This window comes from Jaculus jaculus, chromosome X (genome assembly GCF_020740685.1).
Source record: "Jaculus jaculus isolate mJacJac1 chromosome X, mJacJac1.mat.Y.cur, whole genome shotgun sequence".
Classification (NCBI taxonomy): Eukaryota; Metazoa; Chordata; class Mammalia; order Rodentia; family Dipodidae; genus Jaculus; species Jaculus jaculus.
The window spans coordinates 63,951,625-63,978,410 of record NC_059125.1 but is presented as its reverse complement, the minus strand read 5'-3'; the positions used below and the strand labels follow the sequence as shown (position 1 = coordinate 63,978,410).

Genomic DNA, 26,786 nt, shown 5'->3' with positions numbered 1-26,786 from the left:
GAGGTTTAGTCACTTGGGCTGCAGGGCAGGATCTCTGGTTGGTTCAGCATCTCCTCTGGCTGCTGCCTGGGCCTCCTTTTTCTTCTTCCCCATGGATCTCTTCCCAGTGTAGCAGGGCTTGTATTGTTTGGGTTCTGAAGGCACCAAAGAGCATCTAGTGGCTTTCCCAAGCAGTGCAACACCAATGACTGGAAGGATGGTGGGTGGATCCCCAGGTGTTGACTTGAGTCTCCTCCACCATGGAGGGAAGGAACTTCCCAAGATGACATGTGAGGCATCATATAGGGTGTGTTCTCCTGGTCAGACCTCTTTCTTGCACTGATATTGAACAGGCTGACTGCAGCTGGTGCGGCAGCAGCACTAGCACCTCCTGGAGGGATGGGCCTGCTTCCTTCCTTTCCCCATACCACACTTTGCTTTCCCTTTAATAAAGATGTTTCTAGTTCCCACGAGTCCTGCCTTTTCATGCCTGAGGTGAGTCCTTGGGAAGAGTAGTTAGCAGTGGAGCTGAAATATGGCTAATCCTGTCCCTGTCTCAGACTTGTGACAGTATAGTAGTGTCAACCAGCTGGGTGGAGCTGCTGACGTTGGCTTGATCACTGTTTTGGGGAAAAATGGCTGATCTCATTCTCTGTATCTGTGACATCTCCTCTGAAGTCGTGATGTCGGAGGGATGTTGGGTATTGTCAGTGGCCATCATCCTACTTGTAACACCTCTCCTTGGTGTCACCCCAAGATGGCTTTGTCCAGCCCCTCTTGGGTGAAGAGGACTAGCAGAGACTTGCTTTCCTTTCACATCACTCGGGGGCCCTGTGGCTCTCCAGGTGGAGAATGCCACACTTTCCCCCCAAATGGCAGAGAGATCAGCAACTCAGCTTCTTGGGTACAGTTATCTGGGGACAGGTGGGGACTGCATAATGTTCAGCCCCTGCATGATGGCTATAGTGTAGATGCTGAGTTGAGGCAAGTTGTCCAAACCAACCTCTTCCTGGTGTGCAGTGCAACTGGTCTGGCCTTCTGGGTCCCCAAATACTACCCCTCCTGCCTCTGTGGTATCCATTTTTCCTCTTTCTGACTCACAGCTTTCATGGTCTGGTAGGCAGTCTTCTCTCTCCCCACTACCCCCAGGCTCTGGGAGAAGGCCCTGCTGAGTCCTTGTGAGAGTTCTGGGCTCACCATGTGGTCACCATAGTGCTCCCCATGTTCCGGGCCAAAATTGCCTTCTGGCATAGACATGCCATCAGAGGAATTCATATAACCAATCTGGGAGGTGCACCCTGAGGCCATATGGTCACCCTCATCACCAAAGAGACAGTAAAGCCTTCTTGTGCACCTTCACTACAGTAGTTAACCTAAAGTGACCTCTCAAGATCTCCAAGTTCACCAGATGGTCCAACACTTGTACTATACCACCTCCCCATTAACACAGCTTACAAAGTAATTTTGCCTATTGAGTAGAGCCCTGGGCAACAAGAACTGCTCTGGTTGGCTGGATGGCTCAGTGATGGACCAATGAGAAGGCAACGAGATCACCCAAGTTATCGCGTTGTTTGAAGCTAACATGTGTTGCGTGGTGACCGCATTCACTAAGGCTTAGCTGCTTAAGGGGTGAATGAGCCGGCAGTGTTCTCTCAAATTGGACCCCCTGCACTGACAACATGAGCTCCGTCAGTGAGATGTCTATTAAAAAAGATGCCTGCAGTCCAGAAAACAGGGAAAATTCTGCCAGGAGGCGCTTTGGCCGTGGGTTCCAGAACGGAGCAAACGTAGCCCCTGACCAGAGGCTGTTGCGAAGCCGCAAAGACAAAGGTAGTCTTTTAGGCTCTGAGAGTCTCCTCTGCAAGTCACCTTCACAGACAGATGAGATGGAGGGAAGGTCAGTAATTTGGGGCTGTGAAGGTCGGCCTGGCACCCCAGTGGATGTCCCAATAGATGTTCTGGAGTATGTGCCTCAACAGAATGTGGAGTGTATAAAATTCTGGCAGTGCTTTCCCAAGAGGGATGCCTGGGTTGTTCGTAGACAAAGGTCTGTGCAAAGCAGTGGCATTAAACAGCATGCCAGTTGTGGTAGCAGAGAGGCTGGTCCCAGCAGGAGAGGTGCACGGGCCAAAAGCTGTGTGGAAGCAAAGCAGGTCTCTGCTGGCCCTCTGTACCGAAGAGGGGCTGGGAGAGGCCTAACCTGGGTGACACCAAGACAGCACACTCCAAGCAAAGTGATGGATGTGCAACATCTTTCCTCCGACTGCGAGTCTTCATATGAGTCAACTGAAATACCAATAATTAGAGTGACCATTTCCATCAAAGAGAAAGACCAGGTCAAGACCAGCAGCGCCACGGAGCTGGGAGGAGACACAGCTAAACAGTCAAATGCCAGTGGCGGGGAAAGTTTTGTCCATAAGTCAGCCCCTCTGCTGACCACTGCTTCCCAAGGACTCGCGTCAGGCACAGAAAAGCAGGCTTCTAGCAAAGTAGAGCCCCTTTTCTGTAAGAAAAAGCAAAGTGTGATTTGGGGAAAGGCAGGAAGCAGGCGCAGCCACCCAAGAAGTGCTACTGCTGCTGCAGCACCTGCAGGCCGCCTGAACAAGGCCAGTGCAACGAAGAAGCCTGCCCAGGAGAGGAAACCGCTGTATGAGGTCCCAGGTGTCATCCTGGGAAGCAGTTTTCCTCCGTGGGGGCAGAGAATCAAGTCAGTTCCTGTGGAACCATCCACCTTCCCTCCAGTCACTGGTGTTGCATTATTTGGGAAAACCACTAGATGCCCTTTGGTGCCTTTGGAACCCAAACGTTGTACTGGGAAGAGATCCGTGGGGAAGAAGACAAAGGAGCCCCTGCCAGCAGCCAGAGAAGAAGCTGAGCCCGCCAAAGAGCCTGCCCTGCAGCCCCAGGTGAGTAAACCACCCTCTGGCTCTCCTCACCCTGCCTTTACCTCCACAACACCTTTGCTACCCTGCACCCTGACTCAGGGGTTGTCACTGGGAGCCCTCAGTGTTTAACATGGCTGCAGTGTGGGCTCCATGAAGTAAGGGAGCCGTAGGTGGCTGAATTACTGTTCCCCAAACCCTATGCATTTTCTGACTCCTGCCACCAGCCAGGCTGTGATGGGAAGCAAGACTAGCCTCCAGTTTGTGTGAGAAAGGGCTCCAGGAGAGCCCTTACATTGTGGGCTGCCCAACTTGGTTGTGTATTCAATTTGGGGGTCACCTGAATCCTGCCTCTAGGACCTTCGTCTGGCCAGGGCCCTGGGCATTTGCAGTCCCTTTTCCTAAACTTCATCCTCGCTTCTCCTTGTCTAATCACCGCCTCCGATTGAGGTTGACTGAAGCTGAAGTGCTGATGAGGGCTGGGGAGATGGCTCAGCAGTGAAGGGCACTAGCTTGAAAAGCCTGCCTTCCCAGGTTGTCTTATCCCAACACCCACATGCAGCTGGACACAAAAACTGACGCATATGTCTAGTGTTTATCTGCAGCAGTGGGAAACCCTGGCAGCCAGTACCAACGTGCATGCACACACATGTGCAAATAAGTAAATACAAATATTTAAAAAGTGCTGCTGAGCCTCCCTGCACTCCTCCCATCCACACACAACCCCACTCCCGCACAGCACATACTCAGTGAGAAATTTGTGTGTGGCCTTCTAACACAGAGTGTGGAAAAACCTGCCGTGTTCATGCATCCTGGAGATTTCAGCAGTGGCGACCGCACCACCAGGGCCACCCAAACTCCAGGAAACTCTCAGCGCCTGGCACTGAGCCAGAGAGGCATCCGGTCCAACTCCCCCACATCCTCTGGTGAGTCCTGGGGGGTTGAGAGCAGCAGGGAGGACAGGGAGGAGGGAAGCTTGGGGCTCTGTCACTACTGGGCAGACTGAAGCCTTACTTCCTGGCTTCCCTACATACTCAGACAGCACTTTTGTTGGAGACTGGTAGTGAACAGGGCTTTTCTCACGTCGCATTGTCCCTGCTGTGAGTGGGGTTTGGGGTGGGGAGGGAACGATTGGTAACTAGAACTTCAACCCCAGATGCTGGCTTATAGAACAACGATGGTTTCTGACGGGTTCTGCTCAGACACAGGGGTGTCCAGGGTTTGTGTGTGGACACAACAATGCGTGGCCCAGCCCAGAGCCACAGAGCTATGGTGCTGGCCCTGCCAGGCAGGCTCAGAGAGGCCTGGAGCAGCAGGTGGAGTGGGTGCCTGTGGCTGCCAGCAGAGGGAGGTGCCACCTCATTTTAGAGCCCACAAGGCCGTTCTTCCCTCACTCCAGGCCTGGAGGCTGGATGTTGTGTTCTTTTTCAGGCAACCTAGGACAACCTTTGCACCCCCTTCTCCCATTTCCAGAGAGGCAGCAGAATTAATTTGGAGTACAAGGCTGAGCTGGGGTAATGCTTTTTCCAGCTCCTGCAAATGTGGACCCCATATAAATAGGAGACTCCCTGTCCAAGTTAAACTTGCTTCCTCCCATCCCCACACCATGGAGAGAAGGCATCTGTTTTCCATTAAGGATTCTCTGCCAGTCTCTCCAGAATGGCAGCACAATCAATTTGGAGTACAAGGCTGTGCTGGGGTAATGCTTTCTCCAGCTCCTACAAATGGCGACTCCAGCTTGCTCCCATCCCGACACCATGGAGAGAAGGCATCCATTTTCCATTAATGATTCTGTGCCAGTCTCTCCAGAGTACTATGGGTCATGGGAGGTGTGACTTCTAAGAGGGAGTGTTGGGGAGTGGTCAGGGTATTTATTGTCATTTTTCTTCTCTGTTGGGTCAGTGTCAAAAGTTAAAGAAGGACATAGACAATCTCCAAGATAAACTTGGTATGAATCTCCTGTGCAGGAGCAAGGCTAGGGATAGGAGGAGGATGAGACCTGGGTGTTTGGATGCATGTGCCCAGGGCTGTGATGACAGGCAGGAATTCCCTTGGGGAAGAGCTACCAATCAGGCCATCAGTGCATTGACTGTTGTGGGAGCCAGAGCAGTGCCTACTCCTCCTTGCCAAAGTGAGTGATCTGCCACCCAGTCTGTGGTTTCGTCCTCCTCTCAGGGGCTTTAGGGACATCTTAACTCTCCCTTGAAGTGCTGGTGGTGGTGGTAGAGGTGGTGTGGTTTGTCAGGTGTTTGCTCTCACATGTGTGTCTGCTTCACAAGGAGGAAATTGAGAACTACTTGCCTTCATCCTTGAAAACGTTGCAACATTGAGTTGGTGATGGGCTGGAGAGTCAGTTCCAGGGCTCTTTGGGCAAGGGCTGCAGGGTTAGAGTTCTCAGTGGTAGGGGGATGGTTCCTGTGGTTCCTATGGTTCCCTCTGTCTGGAATACTGTTAAACCTCTCTGTTTCAGAGGCCATGTATGCCCTTGTTGGAAATTTCCAGGCTCTTTGAAGTGAGTGTTCCCTTCACCACACTGCGTGTCACAATTCTGCCTGTTCCAATGACCCAGGGCTGGCCCTGACTCTGCTTTACTTGACAGGTTGGAACCAGCATCTCTGTACAAGACCAGCAGAGGATACCAGTGGAGCCCAGCAGCGGCGGCACCACCACCATTGCTTCTGAGTTATTCTTTAACCAGGCCCTGCTCTCTGGCTGTACTTCTTCCAGTTTCACATTAAAGTATTGCTTGTGTCTTGTGGTCTTCCCTTTCTCTTTAAATGAGGATGGGGGGGACAGCATCAGGGTGAAATTCTGTCTCCTTTCTCAGCCTTTCAAGGAGAAGAATTTAGCCAATACCCAAGGAGCTGACTTTACAAAGTCCATCTTACACAGGGCCCTGGTCTGGGTTCTCCAGGGTCAGGGTGTCCACACCAGCATTTCCTCACTTTCCCACATGCCCTATCCCTATGTTATCTACCATCCTTTTCTCTGGGAGTCTCAAAGAATCTACCCATTCTTCCTGCTGTCCCCCACCTTTACCAGCATGTCATGATCCCTTTCTAGAGCTCAGGTCCTTCCTGCCTTTCAGTCTTTAGTTTTCTCACCCCCCATCCTTCTTGTTGGTCCTTAGCAACTGTGACCTCTCCCATTGCTTTTGATTGCTTTCTTCACCTCAGGGATCATTTCACCAGGCCCTGGAGGGCTCAGTTGGGCACATCTTTCCCCTTCATAAGCTCAGTCCTCCTCTGGAGTCATTCTTTCCCTTCTGGAATACCACACTCAGAGACCATTTGCTCAGAATTTGTGAATCTCCCTTGGGTTTCTATGTACTCCAGAGCTTGGAAACACAGTTTTCCAGTCCTGTGACTTCGTCTTGCCCATATCAGGAGAGGACTGGAGGCAGAAATCACATTCCAGATGGTGGTAGAGCAAAGGCAAGAAACACAGAGAGAGGAAACTGGGTCCAGTGAGCATAGAAGACAATTTGTTTCTAGAGTGGAAGTGCAGAAATGAATATGTTCTGGCTCCTCTAGACCATCCTGGGGAAAGCTGTCCACAGGCAGCCAAATGGAGCATCATTGAATAGAGAATCCTACCATTCAGGTATTGGCCAGCCACAGGCCTTCTCCACGTGTTATTTGAAAGACTGCAATTGCTTATTAAGATAATACACCACCATGAGCATGGATGTCCCCCCTCCATGCAGTTAACTTTTGGCATCCTTTATGGCACAAATTTTTCCCAGAAGTGATAATTGTGTGTCCAAGCTCCAATTTCTGGACTGCTCCACAGACCCTTTGTCCCAGCTCCATGGTCTGAGGTCACCCTCACTTATGACAATTGACCTGGCGTCCTGCATTGAGCCAGTACCCACAACCTGGTACTGCTGGAGGCTCTAGGGAAGATCTATGATTGAGTGAGGTGAGGCAGGTATGGATTTTGGCAGCTCCCATTCCTGAGAAACTGGGTTTTTAGTGTGGAGAACTAATGGAGATCATAATTTAAAAGGCATCAACTATGTGCCTTGGTCTGGCTGTGTGTAGTTGTGAATAGAGTGTATGGACCTTGAGGGAGAAATCTTTGAGTCGGAGTGGGGGGAGGTTGTGAACACAGGGCCACGGTGTATAAGGAAGGGACTGGATACACACCAGCAAGGCCCATATCAACCTTTCACTAGAACAATGTTTCCAATCCTTAACATAGGAGGTCATGAGGCAGGAGGAAGTGTAAGTCATCAAAAGCAAGGCCATGCATCAAACCTGTCACAAAATGAGTTACAGAATTAGGCTCTTTTTTTTTTTTTTTTTTTTTTTTTGAGAGCGACAGACACAGAGAGAAAGACAGATGGAGAGAGAGAGAGAATGGGCGCGCCAGGGCTTCCGGCCACTGCAAACGAACTCCAGACGTGTGCGCCCCCTTGTGCATCTGGCTAACGTGGGACCTGGGGAACCGAGCCTCGAACCGGGGTCCTTAGGCTTCACAGGCAAGCGCTTAACCGCTAAGCCATCTCTCCAGCCCCCCAGAATTAGGCTTTTGATTGTACTCAAGAATAAATAAGCGGTCTCAAAGGTCTGCCTTGCAAATGAAATGATGACATGCAGGCTACCAGCTTGGATGAGGATTCAGCTTTAAAGTAGGGAATTTCCATGTGTGCTTGGCACACCTGAGCTGATGGGGAGCTGAGGAGAATGAGAGCAGTGAGTGTGGAGAGTAGGAGAGTAGAGTTGCAAAGGGAAAAGTGGGGAGGGAGGAATTACCATGGCTTATTGTCTATAATTATGGAAGGTGCCAATAAAAAAAAAAAAAGAAAGTAGGAGAGATGCATTGCCCTGTCCCACAGTCACAGTCTCTGTCCCTTCTGGCTTTTTCATATTGAACTCAGGTAAACTGACAGTTACACACATGGTAAGACAATCATAGACCTCAGATCCTGAATGGACAGCGGATACTTAAGCCATCCACCTCCTGAGAAAGTGGGCCTGTTCCTCAGACAATGGCTCTGAGCCTAGTGTCATTTTGTGGCCACTTGGTACCTGTGTGAAGAATTTTTACACTGACTAAAGATAGTCTGCCATGGGATACCTGTAGGCTGTTTCTTACTGGGCACATTTCAGCAACAGACACTGTCCTAGGAGACATGGGCCCATTGTCACCAAAGGAGCTGCCAGTTACAGGAGCTATTGCAGGGCACCAGCAAACCTCAGTGAGTGGCTTTGCAATGTCAACACTTGTCTTCTTTCCCGAGACTTTCCAATTCCCATTGGGGCCTAGTGCCACAGAAGAGTGGTGCTGCAGGATGCACGCTACAGTGGGTATAGGTAGAGCCCACTGGCCTTAGAACAGGCAGTGGAATCTTCCCATACTCCAGTCTAAGACATTCATGTAGCACTCATTGGAATGATGAATTTGGGCCCACTCACCTCATTCATTCTCTCTCACTCACTCTCTCCCTCAACCTCTCTGTTGCTGTGGAGAGCCTGGACCAACCTCCCAGCTGGACTGGGGGCCAGGGCTCAAGTTCCTGCCTTCAAATTACCTTTCATTGTGTTGGCAGAACCATGGTCTTCTTCTTAGAGTCAAGGTAGTGCTCTAGTGCCCTGAGCCAGAAATCCAGGGCAGCCTCAGTCAGCTGTGCAGAGCCTAGCACTCTGCATAGGGGGTGTGAGGTGGCAACCATACCATAAGTCATGATAGTGAGTAACAGATCATAGTCACAAATCATAGTGCTTGTTGCCACTAACTCCTGGGTGATCCTGAGAGATTCATGTCCACATGACCTCAGTGTCCAATAACATTTTTTCTTTTTCCTTATTTCGCATTATCTATTACCTCTAAAGGTAAAGCAATATCCCTTCTTGGCCAGGTAGGGCCATTGTCGGTGAATATTGTGACCACCAGGTGGCCATGTGAATGCTATGTTTCTATTTCTATGAAAAGCAATGTGGTGGCTGGCTGTTGTGGGATTCCTGCTGGTCACTTCAGAGCAGGCCCAACACTGCCAGCCTTGGAACCTCCCATTTGGGACCTCCTGTTTGGTCCTTCTCCCAGTCACTTCTCCCCTCCATTGGCTTCCTGGTGTCACTTGGCTTTGAAAACCTCCTGACTGTTCTCAGCATCACTGACTTCCATTTACAAGACTGACAGTTGTTCTTTAATGAGTAACACTTAGCAAGATAAAAAATGATATCAGGCCACACTATTTGTACAGTTCCAAGTGCTAGAAAGATAAGTCTCCAATCTGGCAAGCATATGTGCAGTGTTCAAACTAGGCAACTGCATCCTAAGTCCAGCAACCCCACATTGCACCTTGAAGTTCCATCCGTGTCCTTTCTGACAAGGAAGACAAATAAAAAGTGACTACTCTGGGGCTGGAGAGATGGCTTAGTGGTTAAGTGCTTGCCTGTGAAACCTAAGGACCCTGGTTCGAGGCTCGGTTCCCCAGGTCCCACGTTAGCCAGATGCACAAGGGGGCGCACGCGTCTGGAGGTCGTTTGCAGAGGCTGGAAGCCCTGGCGCGCCCATTCTCTCTCTCTCTGTATCTGTCTTTCTCTCTGTGTCTGTCGCTCTCAAATAAATAAATAAAAAATGAACCAAAAAAATTTTCTTTTTAAAAAGTGACTACTCTGTTAGATTGCAGGGATCTGGCATGGAAATGGCAAAAGTTCAGGGACATAACAATAGTTTTCTTTTTTCCTTCATTTTGTGTCTGAGGCTTGAGTGGAGTGGTCTACTACCAGTGTCATGAAGCATTTTGGGGCTGATTGCACCCAAGATTATATTGTTGCATTCCTAAGAACATTTTCTTCAGGGAAATCGTATACTTATATGTAAATAATGTCTCAAAACTTACTTTTTATGAAATATGTGAACATTGCAACTCAAGTGATTATGGGAATGTACCAGTTACTTTAAATTTGAGAACCATGTTTATTTTGTAATCTTTTTATGTACAACAATATCACTTTATTCTCTTAGGTAAATTAAATAAATAAAATACTTAAATAACTAAAAATTTTGGGACTGGAGAGATGGCTTAACAGTTAAGTGCTTGCCTGTGAATCCTAAGGACACCAGTTTAAGACTTGATTGCCCAGGACCCAAGTTAGCCAGATGCACTAGGGGCCGCACACATCTGGAGTTCATTTGCAGTGGCTGGAAGCCCTGGCATGCCCGTTCTCTCTCTCTTTCTCTCCCTCTCCCTCTCCCTCTCCCTCCCTCCCTCCCTCTCTCTCTCTCTCTCTCTCTCTCTGTCTCTCTCAAATAAATAAATAAAAATGAACAAAAAATAAAAAAAATTAACTACCATTGACCCAGTTATAGTCTCCTGGGCACATGTCCAAAGGATTCTAAGTGAGCACACCACACAGATACTTACACCATCTATGCTTATGGCCACACTCTTCACAATATCCAAGAAATGTAAGCAGCCTAGATGTCCATCCAGGGATGAATGGATAAAGAATCTATCCAACGCAATTATATTTCTGCATTTCTAGACCATGTGTTGCTATGTAGTCCTGGATGGCCTTAAACCCACTCTATAGCTCAGTCACTTGAGGAAACATGAATGGAGATTGTGATATTAAGCAAAATAAGCCAGACTTTCACATCTAAGCCATTTCATGAGAAAGACAAATAATGCATTTTTTCTCTCATAAGTACTAATCTAGATTGAAATGTGTGTGTGTGTTATGTGTGTTTGTGTGTGAGAGAGAGAGAGAGATGATAGATAGATAGATAGATAGATAGATAGATAGATAGATAGATAGATAGATATGAGAGAGAGAGAAATACAAAGGGTACCACAGGAGGGCAGGAAAATGCCCTAAGGAAAGGAGGAGTGAGGAACAAGACAGGATATTGAATAAATATACTGATGTAAGCAGAAGGGAGCACTGTTTACTGGGAACAAGGGGATGAGATGAAGGGGATAAGGAGACCACATAGGAAATTTGGAGTGGATAAGAACAATGTATACAGACATATATGCATGAAAATGTTACAATGAAACCCATTTCTTAGTAATGCTAACCAAAATATTAAGATATGATATAACATTTATCTTGATCAGTTTTTCATGTTCACTTCAGTAGTGTTAGGTTTGTTCATACTGTCCTATATCCAACCTTCAAAATACTAACATTTGTAGAGCTGGGCATGGTGGTGCATGCCTTTGATCCCAGCACCATGAGTTTGAGGCCACCCTGAGAATACAGAATGAATTTCCAGGTCCGCCTGGGCTAGAGCAAGACCCTACCTCGAAAAACCAATATATATATATATATATATATATATATATATATATGATTTGTATAATTAAAATATATAGTCATTAAAAAATAACTTCCATCCCAGTTTCTATGAATTTGTCTCTGATAGCTATTTCATGAGTAGAATCATGCAGTATTTGACTTTTTAATTTTTTTAATTTATTTATGAGAGAGAGAAGAGGTAGAGAGAGAGGGAGGGAGGGAGAGGGTACGATTGGGTACACCAGGGCCTCCAGCTGCTGCAAATCAATTCCAGGTGCATGCACCACCTTATTTACCTGGCTTACATGGGTTCTGGGAAATTGAAGTGTGGTCCTTTGGCTTTGTAGGCAAGGGCTTTAACAGCTAAGCCATTTCTCCAGCCCAGTATTTGACTTTTTTGAGTGACTGGTTCACTGGCATAATGTCCTCAATTTTCACCTATCTTATAGCGTCTTTCTTAAATACACATTAGATTTATTTTAGCCAAAATATTTTAGCACATTTTGTTTATTCATCCATCCATTATGGTCTCACTCTAGCCCAGGGTGACTTGGAATTTTGAATTGATAAATCCAACCTGGTCTTGAACTCATCAAGATCATCCTACCTCAGCCTCCTGAGTGCTGGGATTAAACGCATGTGCCACCATGCCTGGCTCAAACCTTGCTTTAAAAAAAATTGAGAAATTTATTGTGTAAACATATTTCCTGCTGGCCATATTTGCATTGAGTTATAAAGTTATATTCCTGCTTCCCTGTTGCTTTTCCACTGAGGACAAATGTTTTTTAAATTTTTTTTATTATAAGATATGGACATATTTTGTATGTAAACATCACATGTTGGAGGCTTGCCAACAGAAAGCAGAATCATTATCTGAATATGATTCTGAACTGTTTCCCAATTCCAGATACGGTTTCCTTTCCACTGAGTGGATATATTAGCCAGTCCAAGAGCAGTTGGTTACCCACCATAGCTGTGTGCAACTATTGCACTTTGTGTGGGCATCATGTCAGGTTGTTTTGTTCTGAGTCGCTTAGACTTTGAGTTGCTTGGACAGATGTTGGCCATTTTCCCCTGATAGCTCATGTAGCATCTTCCAGCACCAGATAGGCTAATAATCTGGGGACTGGCTATCCTCCAGATTCTAACCAGGTCTCTCCATGGTCCATGCCAACAGCTGACAAACATTTAAAAAAGTATTTTCCCGGTTAAGATGGCAGCGTAGGTACCACGCCAAAGCAGCCTAGGGGGAAAAAGACCAAAAAAAACTCAGCAAAATACACACTTTTACTAAAAAGTGAGGTGTATAGGAAAGTGAAGCGGCAGTGGAGAAGTAGAAGAGTTCCAGAGCATCCAGAGCCTGCACAGGCGGGAAAAGTGGCTCCGGCAGCTCAGCCAACTGCCACGGCCGCGGTGCACCAGAAAGCCGCCAGACTCGGCTCCAGCCGCAGGAAAAGCCAGGTGCAGGAGCTTTCCCTCACACCGCCCTCTCCGCAACTCGGGAAATGTGAGGGGAGAGCGGCAGCGAGCAGCGGAGGAACAGACCGCAAGGTAGAAGAACACGTGGAGCAGCAAGAGAAAGGAAGCAGCTGCGGCTCACTCCCCTCCCCCACCACCTGAGCCCAGCTCCTGCAAACAGAGCAAAGGCCTGGGACCTGGCCACGCCAACTTGGGCTGACAGTGGGACCCAAGCAGGAGCAGAGTTCGGCAGCAACATCAGCGGCTCCAGCACCAGTAAAAGCAGCCCCAGCAGCAGCAGACCCAGGAGTGGCAGCAGCGGCAGACTCAGCAGCAGCAGCTTCAGGGGGAGCAGCAGCAGTGGACACAGCAGCAGCAGCTTCAGCAGCAGTGGTGGCTCCAGCAGTGGCAGCTACAGTAGCAGCAGAGGCAGCAGTAGAGGTGGGTCCAGCAGCAACACCTTCAGCAGCAGTGGCTACAGACCCAGAAGGGGCAGCTTGAGCAGCAGCAGTTCCAACAGCAGGGGTGCTGATCTGCAGGGCCACACTTGCCAGGCTCGGTTTGCCCCGCAGGAAAAGCAAGTGCCCAGCTCCAGAAATCTGAACAGCAGCCCGACGACCCAGGCAGCAACTTGACTGAGACCAAAATCATCCAAGGTAACTGGGATTGCACCAGGGAAGGGTCTCACTTGGTCGCAAGTTGACTTGGATCCCTCAACAGACCAGAAATCTTAACCTCTTTGTTGATAGAGGATCTGGTCGTTATAATAACTACTCTTGCATACATACTCAGGGATGTGTTTGATTGAATTTGTACAGTGTTTAGTTAAATTTTAGAATCTACCTGTATTTTATTCCACTCAGCCTGCTTGAATACTCCTATAGCAGGGAAACTCAACCCCTAAGAACATCTTTGTAGATACTCTGAGAGATTTAAGAGCCACACCTAACACGTTAAGGTCCTACCCTGAAAATATATTACATCAAATAAATTGATACAGCTAAGAATACACAGCTAGCTAGAAAATCCAAGCATTAACTTAATCCAAGATGCAAAAATATATACATTATAACACAAGAAACACTAAAAAGCAAGACGATATAAATCCACCTAAAAGTATTAATGCATCAGAAATGTCCTCCAGTGAGAAAGAGTTAGAGGAAATGCCTGAGAAAAAGTTCAAAAGAATGATTATAAATATGTTCAAAGAGGTCAAAGAACATATCAAAACAATCAAAGAAGAAATCAAAGAGGAAATCAAAGGAATCAAAGAAGATGCAAGACACCAATTTCACAAAATAAAGAAGGCAATACAAGACATAAATAAGGAAATAGAAATAATAAAGAAAAACCAGTCAGAATTACTAGCAATGAAGAACACAGTTAATGAAATAAAAAACTCTGTAGAAAATCTCACCAGTAGGATGGATGAGGGAGAGGACAGAATATCTAAGCTAGAAGACCAGGTGGCAGACCTAACGCAGTCCAACAAAGAGAAAGACAAACTTATAGAAAAGCATGAGTGGGAATTTCAAGATATTCGGGACACTATGAAAAGATCCAATATAAGAATCCAAGGCATAGTAGAAGGAGAAGAACTCCACTCCAGAGGCATAGTAGGCGTCTTCAACAAAATCATAGAAGAAAATTTCCCCCAAATTGGGAAAGAGGTGCCAATGCAGATACAGGAAGCCTTTAGAACCCCAGCCAGACAAAACCCAGAAAGAACCTCTCCTCACCATATTATAATCAAACTTCCAAACACACACACCAAAGAAAAAATATTGAAAGCAGTTAGAGAGAAAAATCAAGTTATCTACAAAAGCAAGCCCATCAGGATTACAGCAGATTATTCAACACAAACTTTTAAAGCCAGAAGGGCTTGGAGTGATATATTCCAAGTTCTGAAAGATAACAACTGTCAACCAAGGTTACTTTATCCTGCAAAGTTATCCATTCAAATAGATGGAGAAATAAAGACATTCCATGACAAAAGCAGGTTAAAGGAGTATTTGAAGACAAAACCAGCTCTACAGAAAATACTTGATAGAATCCTCCATGCTGAAGAAAAGGAAAAGCACACATATAAGGAACCTAGAAAAAACAAGCAATACTTAAATACTAGTTAACAGAAGAGAGCGCAGGTAGAACCAGAAACACACACACACACACACAAAATGGCAAACATAAATACACACCTTTCAATAATATCTCTTAATATCAACGGCCTCAATGCCCCAACGAAAAGACATAGATTTGCAGACTGGGTTAAAAAGCAGGATCCTACAATTTGTTGTCTCCAAGAAACTCACCTTTCTACAAAGGATAGACATTATCTTAGGGTGAAAGGTTGGAAGACGGTGTTTCAAGCAAATGGGCCTAGAAAACAAGCAGGGGTTGCTATCCTAATATCAGACAGGGTAGACTTTAGTCCGACGTTAGTCAAGAAAGATAAGGAAGGTCACTTTATATTGATTAAGGGCACACTCCAACAGGAGGACATTACAATCCTAAACATATATGCACCTAAAAAAGTATTTTCAGTGGCTGTAGAGATGGCTCAGCTGTTAAAGGACTCTGCTTGCAAGGTCTAACAGTCCAAGTTGGATTAGCCAGAGCCCATATAAAGCCAGGTGCATGGAATGGTGCTTGCATCTGGAGTTCATTTCCCTTAGCAAGAGGCCCTGGTGTGTCTATTTTCTCCCTCCCTCTCTCTCTCTCTGTCTCTCTCTCTCTCTCTGTCTCTCTCTCTCTCTCTCTCTCTCATTCTCCTACTTTCTCCTAGCAAATAAATAATTTAAAAATATTTTCATTTTTTTGTTTGAAAGCAGAGGGCTTATTGGTAAGAATTGGCACTCCAAGGCCTCCTCTTGCTGCAAAACAACTCCAAATGCATGTGGCTCTCTGCATCTGGGTTTATGTGGTACTGAGGAATAGAGGCCATACCATTAGGCTTTGCAAGTAAGCACCTAAAATTTGATCCAGAATGTCAAAGGGGAAAGTGGGGGGGGGGGGTATTACCATGGGATTTTTTTTATAATCATGGAAAATGTTAATAAAAATTAAATTTAAAAAAAAGTTGATCCATCTCTCCAACCCAAACCTTGTTTTGTTTTTGTTGTTGTTGTTGTTGTTTGAGGTGGTGTCTTTCTCTATCCCAGGCTGACCTGGAATTCACTATACAGTCTCAAGCTGGCCATGAACTCATAGTGATCCTCTTATCACTTCTGCCTCCAGAGTCCTGGAATTAAATGCATGAACCACTATACCTGGGGCGAGGTGGGAGAGAGAGAAAGAGAGGGAGGGAGAGAGAGAGAGAAAATAGGCATGCCAGGGCCTCCCACCACTGCAAACGGAAGTCCAGAGGCATGTTCCACCTTGCACATCTAGCTTACTGGGCAATGGAACTCAGGAAGTTTGCAGGCAAACTCCGTGACCACTGAGCAATCTCTCCAGCTCCTATCCTTGTTGGTGAACTTATTCTGACAGCAATAAGGGGGGGCGACCAGGGCTAGAACTACCTGCTGTGGTGTGGGAGACTCGCTGGGGTGTGTGCAGACTGCGCTGACCATGGGAAGCCCGCGGAGTGGAACAGGTAGGGAGGACTCACAGGGATAGAGGAAGGGCTCGCGGAGTGTTGGTGACCAAAATACAGGGGCTGCCCAGGGATTGGGGGCATTCAAGGACGAGTGCGGGACTCGAAGGGGTGCATGCAGGGTGTGGGAGACTGCGGCACTGAGGCTGAGCAGGGTGTGGGAGACTCGCAGGTGTGCGCGTGGGCTGCCCAGGGTTTGGAGGACTGGCTGGGCTGCGGATGTCCGCATGGGTGGCATGGGGTATGGGGAACTTTCAGGGGCACGAACTGCGCAGGGTGTGGGTGATTCGTGGGCGTGCCATGGGTGTGGGCAACCAATGCTCCTAGGCTTCCTTAGTGCTTGGATTAAAGGGCTTGGATTAAAGGCATGCACCACCACACCTGGCTCAAACATTGCTTAAAAAATTGAGAACTTGGGCTGGAGAGATGGCTTAGCGGTTAAGCGCTTGCCTGTGAAGCCTAAGGACCCCGGTTCCAGGCTCGGTTCCCCAGGTCCCACGTTAGCCAGATGCACAAGGGGGCGCACGCGTCTGGAGTTCGTTTGCAGAGGCTGGAAGCCCTGGTGCGCCCATTCTCTCTCTCCCTCTATCTGTCCTTCTCCCTGTGTCTGTTGCTCTCAAATAAATAAATAAATAATTTTTAAAAATTGAGAACTCTGTCTCTTTATTGTATAAATACATTTCCTACTGGCCATATTCCCATTGAATTATAATGTTATGTTCCTTCTCCCATTCCACTGAGGACAAAACTTTTTTTAAAATAATATTTTTATGAGCTGGAGAGATGGCTCAGCTGATAAAGGTGCTTGCTTGGAAGGCTTAACAATCCATGGTCGATTCCCCAGAGCCCATACAAAACCAGATGCACGAAGTGACCCATGGTGCACCCTGGGTGTGGGGGACCGATGCATGGAGGCTGAGTGGGGCGTGGGAGATCCACATGCGTGCGCACAGGCTGCTCGGTGTGTGACTGCGCCAAGATGGCTTGGGGCATGGGTGACTTGAAGAGTCACACGCAGGTGGCATAAGGTCTGGGGGACAGAGGTGAGGGGCCTCCATGGTGTGAGGGACTCACAGGGGCCCGTGCGGCCTGAGCAGGGTGTGGGTGGCCTTGGCGAGGTTTGGGGGATAGATACACAGAGGCCAAACGGTGCATACGGAACTCACAGGGGTGCATGTGGTCTGCTGGGTGTGGGCGGCCCTTGGGGGCAGCACGGGATGTGGGGGCCTCATACAGTTGTGCGCGGGGGTGGGCAGAGCATGTTGTGTGCAGCCCGCATGGGCGACAGGGAGTGTGGGAAACTTGCAGGGTGCACACAGACAGCACAGGGTGTGGGCAACCCACTCGGCGTGGACTGCTAGGGCTGCGAGAGGTGTGGGTGGCCCACATGGGCAGCACAGTGTGTGGGATACTCACAGGGGTGCACTCAGGTCGCGTGGGGTGTTGGGTGCTGATGTGGAGGGTTGCAGAGGGCAGTGGGAGACAGAATCACAGGTTCTCCTTGGGGAATTCACAGAGGTGCCTGTGAGGCTGCAAGGAGCATGGGAGATTCGCAGGGGCGTGCTCGGGCTGTGGGTGGCCCGCGGGCTCTGCATGGAGTGTGGGGACCTCACAGGGTCATAATCAGGGTGTGGGAGACAGAGACGGGGAGGTTGAGAGAGGCATGGGTGACTCGCAGGGGTGCAGTAGGCTACCGGAGTTGTGGACGGTCCTCAGGGGTTGCACAGGGTGTGGGGTATTCGCAGAAATGCCTGAAGTATGGAGGACTCACAGGTGCATAGGCAGGTAGCTCAGGGTGTAAGGGGCCAACGTGTGGGGGCTGTAGAGGGCACGGGCAACTTGCCAGAGGCACACACAGCTGTCTGGGTTGTGGGCAGACCACAGGGGTGGCAAGGGGTGTGGGAGACTCGTGAGGACCCACACAGGTGGAGAGGTGTGAGGGGGACCTGCAGGGGCGCACTCAGGTGGCTTAGGTTGTGGAGACGGACTTGGGGCTTTGTGGAGTGTGTGTGGGACTCACAGATGCGCATGCAGGCGGTGTGGGATGTGGGGACTCGCAGGAGTGTACCCAGGCTGAACAGGACGTGAGGGACTCCAAGGGGCACACAGGTTGTAGGAGATGTGGGTCGCCTGCAGGCGCTATGCTGGGTGTGCAGATTCGCAGTGGCACGCGCTGGGTGTGAACTCGCGATGTATAGGACCAAGGGTTGAAGGCCAGTTGTGGGTGACTCACAGGGATGCGTGGGCGTGGGCAGCGCGGGATTTGGGGTCACATATGGACCCTGTGTGGTGTGGGAAACTTGCAGGAATGCCCGCAGGTGGCACTCCATGTTGGGGACTGACGCGTGGGATTGTGCAGGGTGTGGAGGACTCTCAGGGACTCGACCAGGTGCGTGGCATGTGGATGGCCCGCAGGAGCTGCACAGGGTGTGGGAGACTCGCAGGGGCTCGCGCAGGTGGCGTGATGTTTGGGGGACAAAAGCATGGAGCCAGAGGGGGCAATAGGGACTCGCTTGCAGGGTGTGGAGGACAGATGCATGGAGGCTGAAGGGGCGTGTGGAGCTCACAGGAATATGCGTGGGTTTCCATGTGTGTGAGTGGCCTGCCAGAGTGTGGGGGACTGAGGCGATGCTTCGAGGGGTGTGGGCGGACCCCGGGGGGGCACGGTGTGTGAAGAATTCACAGGGGTGTACTCAGGCCTCCTGAGGTATGGGGGACCAACGTGTGTCAGGACTGCTCAGGGTGTGAAGAACTTACGCACTCGCGTGGTCTGAACGGGGGTGTGGGCAACCAGAATGGTTGGCATAGCGTGTTGGGGACTCAGAGGGCTGCTCAAGGGCTGCATGGGGCATAGGAGAAGAAACAGGGGTGCCCATAGCAACACAAGGTGTGGGCGACTCACACTGTGTACACAGGGGCATGGGATGTTGTGGCACTCTCAAGGGCACACGCAGTACACTGGGGTGTGGGGGACTGACCCTCGGGAGCTGAGCTGGGCCTAAGGGACTAGCTGGGGCACAATCAGAGACTTTAGAGAGTGTGGGGGACTGTCGCAGGACTAATCGGAGTGTGGGCGGTCCACGGGGCGGCATGGAGTGTGGGAGACTCACAGGGGTACATGCAAGAAACTACATGAAGCACGCAAAGGGGCTCACGAGGGCTGCTGAGAATGTGGGTGCCCCCCTGGTGCAGCACATGGTGTGGGGGACTGGAAAGGGCGTACCTTGGGTGTGGAGGCTCAATCAGCAGGGGCCTTTGTGGGGTGTGGGTGGTTCATTGGCTTGGAGATCTCATGGATGGCAGGGTGTGGGGGACACGCAGGCACAAAGGAGCAGCTCAGTGGTCGGGGGCTCGGAGAATCACAACCAGTAGGCCACAGCTAGATTGACAACAGAGTGCCCCAGCAAGAAGGGCTAGCAGGGTTCCTGAGGGCATAGGAGATTTCTGAATGTGCACCCCCTTTACTGTGGATCTCCCCCAGTGGAGCTCCACGAGGACCTACTAGTGTTGGAGCCACACAATTCTTGCCCGAATTCACCCACCGCCACCTTGAGCAGAAGCTCCCCAAACCTTGTTTATTGAAAACAATTCAAAAGCAAAATTTGAGTATCATATGGTAACCCAGGGTTTCATTTTGTGAAGAACTACCATATTATTTTCCACAAAACCTGAGTCATTGTATATTCCTATAAATACAGCAAAAGATTTCCCAGCTCTCCACATCCCCTACATTATGCCAGAACCAATGAACCTTCCTTCCTTCCTTCCTTCCGTTTCTCAAGGTAGGGTCTCACTCTGGTCCAAGCTGACCTGGAATTCACTATGTAGCCTCAGGGGGGCTTCTATCTCAGGGTGATTCCCTTACCTCTGCCTCCCAAATTCTGGAATTAATGGCATGTGCCACCACACCCAGCTACAACCAAATTAAAAAATAATTTTATTTATTTATTTATTTATTTTCACAATTTTTATTAACATGTTCAATAATTATAAATATACCCCATGGTAATACCTCCCCCCGCACTTTCCCCTTTGAAATTCCATTCTTCATCATATCTTTTACTTTTATTTATTTGAGGGGGGGGCACACACAGATAGAGATGGAGAATGACACTCCAGCCACTGCAAATGAACTCCAGATACATGTGCCACCCTGTGTATCTAGCTCACGTGGGAATGGAACCTGGGTCGTTTGGTTTTGAGGCAAGTGCCTTAACCGCTAAGCCATCTTTCCAGCCCTATTTCTATTATTTTTATTGACTTTGTTAAATAAAAAGGCTGTAGTCTTAGAACCTCAGTCATCCCATACCAAAATTGCTGAAGGTCTTCTTCAGTGAGGTTATTGGTATTCATTGTGGGGACCAAACCCCCTCAGTCCAGTCAGTCCATCTAGGTTTGGGTATGAGACAGGTGCCCCAGGCTATTCCCACACAATCTGAGGCCTTGAAAATCTTTCTATCCCCTTTTTTGAAATGTTCTCTGAAGCTTGGCAGGCAACAAAGAGATCTGATTTAGTGTTTCCTTCTTTTTTTTTTATTTATTTATTTGAGAGCGACAGACACAGAGAGAAAGACAGATAGAGGGAGAGAGAGAGAATGGGCGTGCCAGGGCTTCCAGCCTCTGCAAACGAACTCCAGACGCGTGCACACCCCCTTGTGCATCTGGCTAACGTGGGACCTGGGGAACCGAGCCTCGAACCGGGGTCCTTAGGCTTCACAGGCAAGTGCTTAACCACTAAGCCATCTCTCCAGCCCAAGTGTTTCCTTCTTTGTAGCCTCTGGATCTCTCTTTATTTTTTAATTATTTTTATTTATGAGAGAGAGAGAGAGAGCTAGTGCGTCTCTGACAGAGAGAGAGGGAGACAAAATTTCCTAATTTCTTTTTCTGAATATGAAGGACGTGTTTTCTCTTCTAGTCTGCAAATGTGAAGAATATTACTTTATTTTCTGAAGTTAAGTCATGTGTTTATTCCTGGCATGAATCTAGTATAGTTATGTCATGTGTTACCATTAATTTATCATATAGAATTCGACTAACAAAAATTCTTTCTATGGCACAAGTGTATGACAAACCTGAGGTGTCCCTCTCTCAAACAGCCCTCACTAATTTTTAGTATCCTGGTAATTCCCATCTTATAACATGAATTGGGGAATAACCTTTTACAATTTTCTCCAGGAGTTATATCAAACTGAATATAATTACCCCTAGATCATTTTTCTAAATTCAATGGAGGGTTGGAGAGGTGGCTCAGTGTTTAAGGCTCTTGCCTACAAAGCCTAACAACATGGGTTCTATTCCCCAGTACCCATATTAATCCAGATGCACAAGTGGTACATGCATCTGGAGTTTGTTTGCACTGGCTGGAGCCCCCCAGGATGCCTATTATCTTGGTCTGTCTTTTCTCCTCCTCCTCTTCTTCTTCCCCTCTCATTCTGTCTTTCCTTGCAAAGAAATAAATAAAATATTTTTAAAATTCAATGGAGGGACTAGAGAGATGACTTAGCTGTTAAGGCACTTGCCTGCAAAGCCTAAGTACCCAGATTCAACTGCACAGTACCCATGTAAACCAGATGCTCATTGTGGTCCATGCATCTGGAGTTCATCAGCAGAGGCTAGAGCCCCTGCCATGACCATTCTCTGTCTGTAATAAATAAGAATAATATTAAGAAAGTAATCATTTGAAATTCATTGGAGACCCCTGGAGAACCTGTGTAGCAGACAGCCTCAGTTTGCAGAATGAACTCCCAAATCAGGCGCAGTAATGGAAGAAGGGATATTTATTGAAGCTTACATATCCAGGAGAAGTTCCATAATGGCAGAAGAAGCTGGCCCCTTTCACAGATCCAAACAGAGAAAAAAAAAAAGCTACAAGCCCCAACACTACTACCTGCAAACACACTTTTGGAACTCTAGGCTAAGCTCAAACACTTTGTATATCTTTAGACTAGATTTCAAATCCACCACCTCACCTCAGGTCTAGACCCTAGGATCCACCCAATGACACCTCCTGACGACAGGTGGCTGCAGATCTAAATTACAAACTTCAATAAATTCCTGAATATACTGGGGATTCACACAAACTACCACATCCTGGATTGTCAATGTCAATCTCATTCTCTCTATCTCTCCTGATATCTTTTGTATAGTTAGGAAATGATTGAAATTTGCTACTCTTTCTTGGATCAGTCTTTCTACATTGTCAAATTGATTGGAATAAAATGGTCTATAAAAAGCCTCTTGGGAATGAAAATACTTAGTAGCAGAGGCCAGTAAGTTGAAAAGGAGACATAAAGGGTGGAGAAAGGAAGGGAGGAGGATACTTAATAGGTTGATATTGTATATATGTAATTACAATGATTGTAATGGGGAGGTAATATGATGGAGAATGGAATTTCAAATGGGAAAGTGTGGGGGTGGGGAGGGAGGGAGTTACCATGGGATATATTTTATAATCATGGAAAATGTTAATAAAAATTTTAAAAAAAAGCCTCTTGGGCTGGAGAGAGAGCTCAGTGGTTAAAGGCACTTGTTTGCAAAGCCTGAAAGCCAGGGTGGACTCTTGTTCTATTCCCCGGTATCCATGTAGAGCCAGGTGCACAGAGTGGTGCATTTGTTCTTTTGGAGTTGCAAAGGCAACTTGGCATACCCGTTCATATTCTCTCTTTTCCACTTGCAAATAAATAAACAAAATATTAAAAATTAAAAGGGCTGAGGAGGCAGCAGGATTGAAAGTTTAAGGCCAGTCTAGGCTATACATTGATATCCTATCTCAAAACAGACTTAGTGGAATTGCATATTTTTAGTTAGTATTTAGTGATGGGGTGTGTGATCATGACATATGCACCAGACATCTTGTATATTATTTGGACATTCATAATGACCTTTTTAATTGAGTAGTGTGGAGACCATTTTCCATATAAGGAAGTTCAGACCCATAAATCAGCCTGAAATCCTAACCTAATGGGATTCCAAATCCCATGATTCTATTCCTTAACCTGACATCCACTGGTGTGTGTTTGTTTGTTTATTTATTTACTTATTTATTTATTGGTTTGGGGTTTTTTTGAAAGTAGGGACTCGCTCTACCTGAGGTTGACCTGGAATTCACTATGTAGACTCAGGATGGCCTTGAACTCATGGTGATCCTCCTACCTCTGCCTCCCTAGTGCTAGGATGAAAGGGGTGCAACCACCACACCCTACCTCCACTGTTTTTGTCTATGACCATTTGGGAAATTTTGAAAAATGTAGAACAGTATAGAGAAAATAATTCTATGTTAATCAGCTTTCCATTATTATGAGAAAATACCTGACCTAAACAACTTATAAAGAGAAAAGACTTATTTTGATTTACATTTCAAAGGTTTTAGCACATGGCCATTTGGCCCTACAGCTGTGGGCCTGTGGTGGTGGAAGCATGAGGCAGAGGAGGGAGGCCTATTCTCCCTGTACTGGTCAGTAAAGGGAGACAGGAAGGGACCATGGTCTCATCATTCTCCTTCAAGCGCACACCACAAATGACCTCCCACTGGACCCTTCCTCTGACTCCCACCACCTTCTAATAGCACCACAGGCTAGGATCAAGTCTTCCACACATGGACTTTTGAGGGATATTCAAGATTAAAACTACATCACACTCATTCCTTAATCCCACCACCCTGAAATAGCCATTATTAGCATTTTGGTGCCCAACTCTCCAGTTTCTCCTTGATGTTTAATATTACAGCTTCATTTAAAAATACAGAAAAAAAGTCTTCCTAACACTATGTGAAATTCTAAGACTGAAAAACAGGATTTGAGGAGTTTCCCATCCCAATTCTGCCACTGTTGCTGCTGAGCTGGACTTTCAGAAGGGTGAGGTGGTCTGGTCCCTCTCTCTGAATCCCTAGTAGCCCCTTCACTTCACACCCACACCAGCCCACTCATGTATCCAGGGCCTCACATAGGAAAGGGTCAAGAAATCAAGCAGAGAATGAAGTTAGAGAAAACACGTCGCCAAAGCCCTTGGAGCAGATGTGCCATCACACAGGCAGAGCTTAAGCTACAAAGAGCGAAGCACACTCTGCCCAATCAACTCAATAGCTGCTGGATAATATGGATAATTTTCAGCGGCAGAAATTAAAAGACATAAAGTATATATTTTCAGAAATTATCACAATTGAAATGTTATTTTTTTGGCCGAGCTCTAGAGTTCTACACTGCTGCCTACAAAAGCATACAAAACATTGATGAAGAGAAAGATTTCGAGTTTTTCCAAACTTTTCTGTGTCCATCAAGTTTTTCAGTAGGTCTTGGTACCGAAAGTTCCCGTACAAAGGCACCACCACTTCCTGCAGGTCTCGACCAGGACAAATTTCCTCCTGCCATCCCAGAGAGGACCAAAAAGCGAAAGCAGAAGGTGAAGTCAAATACTACAGCAGATGAAAGTCCAGTTTAAGAAAACTTCCTGTTTTCACTTTCAACTTAAATGACTTGAAATCCAATATTAGTGAACTGAATAATTTTATACTCACTGATAGATTCAATATCAGAATTGAATCCTACTAAGAAATGAAATAAAATATTAAGGGAAATGTATGCAAAACTGTATTTTTTTTAATTTTAATTTTTATTGGTTGTTTTTCCATTGTGACTGTGACACTGGAAAGACCTCAAGAATCATGCTCAGAGAATTTCTGGTATAATCTTCAAGTTTATTTAAATTTGTTTATTTTTAAAAACCTTATTTACTTTTTAAAATATTTATTTGGAGAGAGAGCGAGAGAGAATGGGCGTGCCAGGGCCTCCAGCCACTGAAAACAGTATCCAGACCCGTGTGCCCCTTGGGCGTCTGGCTAACATGGGTTCTGGGGAATTTTACCTGGGTCCTTAGGCTTTGCAGTCAAATGCTGTAACCATTCGGCAATCCCTCCAGCACAGTTTATTTAATTTATATATAGGGTTATACTCTTTTATCCCCTCAAGCTTCATATCTGTTTCCCTGGGGACATCCTCAGAGGGGTTGTGGTATTCACTGTGAGTTCATAAAGGCCTCAGTCAGTCCCTGGGGAAGGAAGGACTGCCTCAGGGTATTCCTACCCACACTGTAGTTCTTACAATCTTTCCACCCCTTCTTCTGTAATGTCCCCTGAGCTATGGCAGGCCTGTTAGCAATCTGACTTAGTTTTGAGGTCTCAACAGCCTCTAGATATCTGCTTTGATGGGTTTTGGTTGAACACAGTGTCTGTCAACATCAACCTGGCGTTAGCAGTGAGAGTCGTATTTTTAAAAAAATAATTATAACGCACCAGGCACTTCAACATTCTATCTTTCAGGGTGTGTATGTGATCTTTTTGTATATGTTCAGTTCTTTTATAAAATATGTATTTTAAAGCATTTCTGATTCATGCTTTATACCTAGTTGAAGGTGCTGTAAGTGGATAACAAAGATACAACAGTTTTCCTTAGATTCCTTTAGATTGACTCCAGGTGTCCATACAAGGAAAGGTCTGGTTGCATACCATTTCTACTCCATGAAGCCTTAAGTAATTTTTTTTTTTACTTTTATTAAACCTTATCTCATCATTTTACAGGCAAATTCAGTTTTCAACAAGACTATAACTAAATAGAATAAAGGTGATGGGTCACTACTATGTTATCAATTTTCCAAGTATATTCAATGCTTATGTTTAAAAAAAGAGCAAGAGAAAGAGAAGGAAGAAGGGAGGAAGGAGCTAAGGGAAGAAGGGGGAGCTGTCTGAGCACACAAACCTCCCAAATTAAAGGACTGGTATCTAGTGGTTTCATGCATGATCCATCCCATTGCCAGTCACATGCAACCCATGCAACAAACTACTTGTATAAGCCCTTACTCAACTTATTAGTGGCATTACAAAGCAGTCTTGTCGATTAAAATGCTGACATTTTGTACACACTATCATTTGCAGTGAAATAGATGGAATTGGAGGACACAATCTTGGATGAAATAAGCCAGGAACAGAAAGACTAACACTGCATGCTCTCCTTCTTACATGGAAGCTTTAAAATGTTTATCAATGTAGATTCAATCTTTTCCAGAAGCTGGGAATGATGGTGGAGGGATTTACAGGGGAGTTGGATACCAGGTACCAAAATACATTTTAGTATAAGGAATGAGTCCTCGTGTTCTTTATCACAGTGGGGTGAAGATAGTTCACAATAATCCTTTGCATATTTTAGAAATGATTACTAGGTAACTGAAGCCTCCAAACACAGTGTAAGGACAAAGAAATGGAAGCATCTATTATAAATTGATCAGTATATACTACATGTACTGTTATACCATACTAAAACCCAAAATATGCACAATTATTATGTGATAATAGATTTACAAAAGGGTAAAGACAGAAGTGTTAACTATCCCTAGTTGATATTTCATTAAAAATTATATAGGGCTGGAGAGATGGCTTAGCGGTTAAGCGCTTGCCTGTGAAGCCGAAGGACCCCGGTTCGAGGCTCGGTTCCCCAGGTCCCACGTTAGCCAGATGCACAAGGGGGCGCATGCGTCTGGAGTTGTTTGCAGTGGCTGGAAGCCCTGGCGCGCCCATCCTTTCTCTCTCCCTCTATCTGTCTTTCTCTCTGTGTCTGTCGCTCTCAAATAAAT

General features: G+C 46.8%; 1 protein-coding gene across 1 annotated transcript; it reads left to right on the top strand.

Moving 5' to 3' along the window:
• The first annotated feature begins 1,658 nt into the window (after window positions 1-1,658).
• Window positions 1,659-24,602, top strand: LOC101599080 (uncharacterized protein CXorf49 homolog). The gene is made up of 3 exons (XM_012949300.2): window positions 1,659-2,885; window positions 3,643-3,787; window positions 24,454-24,602. Exons 1-3 carry the CDS (start codon window positions 1,659-1,661, stop codon window positions 24,600-24,602), a joined length of 1,521 nt encoding a protein of 506 aa, XP_012804754.2.
• Window positions 24,603-26,786: the final 2,184 nt, after the last annotated feature.

Bases quoted from the DNA above. Each gene is read 5' to 3' on its own strand.
- LOC101599080 (XM_012949300.2), top strand. From the start codon at position 1,659: ATGAGCTCCGTCAGTGAGATGTCTATTAAAAAAGATGCCTGCAGTCCA. The intron at 2,886-3,642 runs GTGAGTAAACCA...CTTCTAACACAG, and splicing joins AGCCTGCCCTGCAGCCCCAG to AGTGTGGAAAAACCTGCCGT. The intron at 3,788-24,453 runs GTGAGTCCTGGG...GTTTTTCAGTAG, and splicing joins CAACTCCCCCACATCCTCTG to GTCTTGGTACCGAAAGTTCC.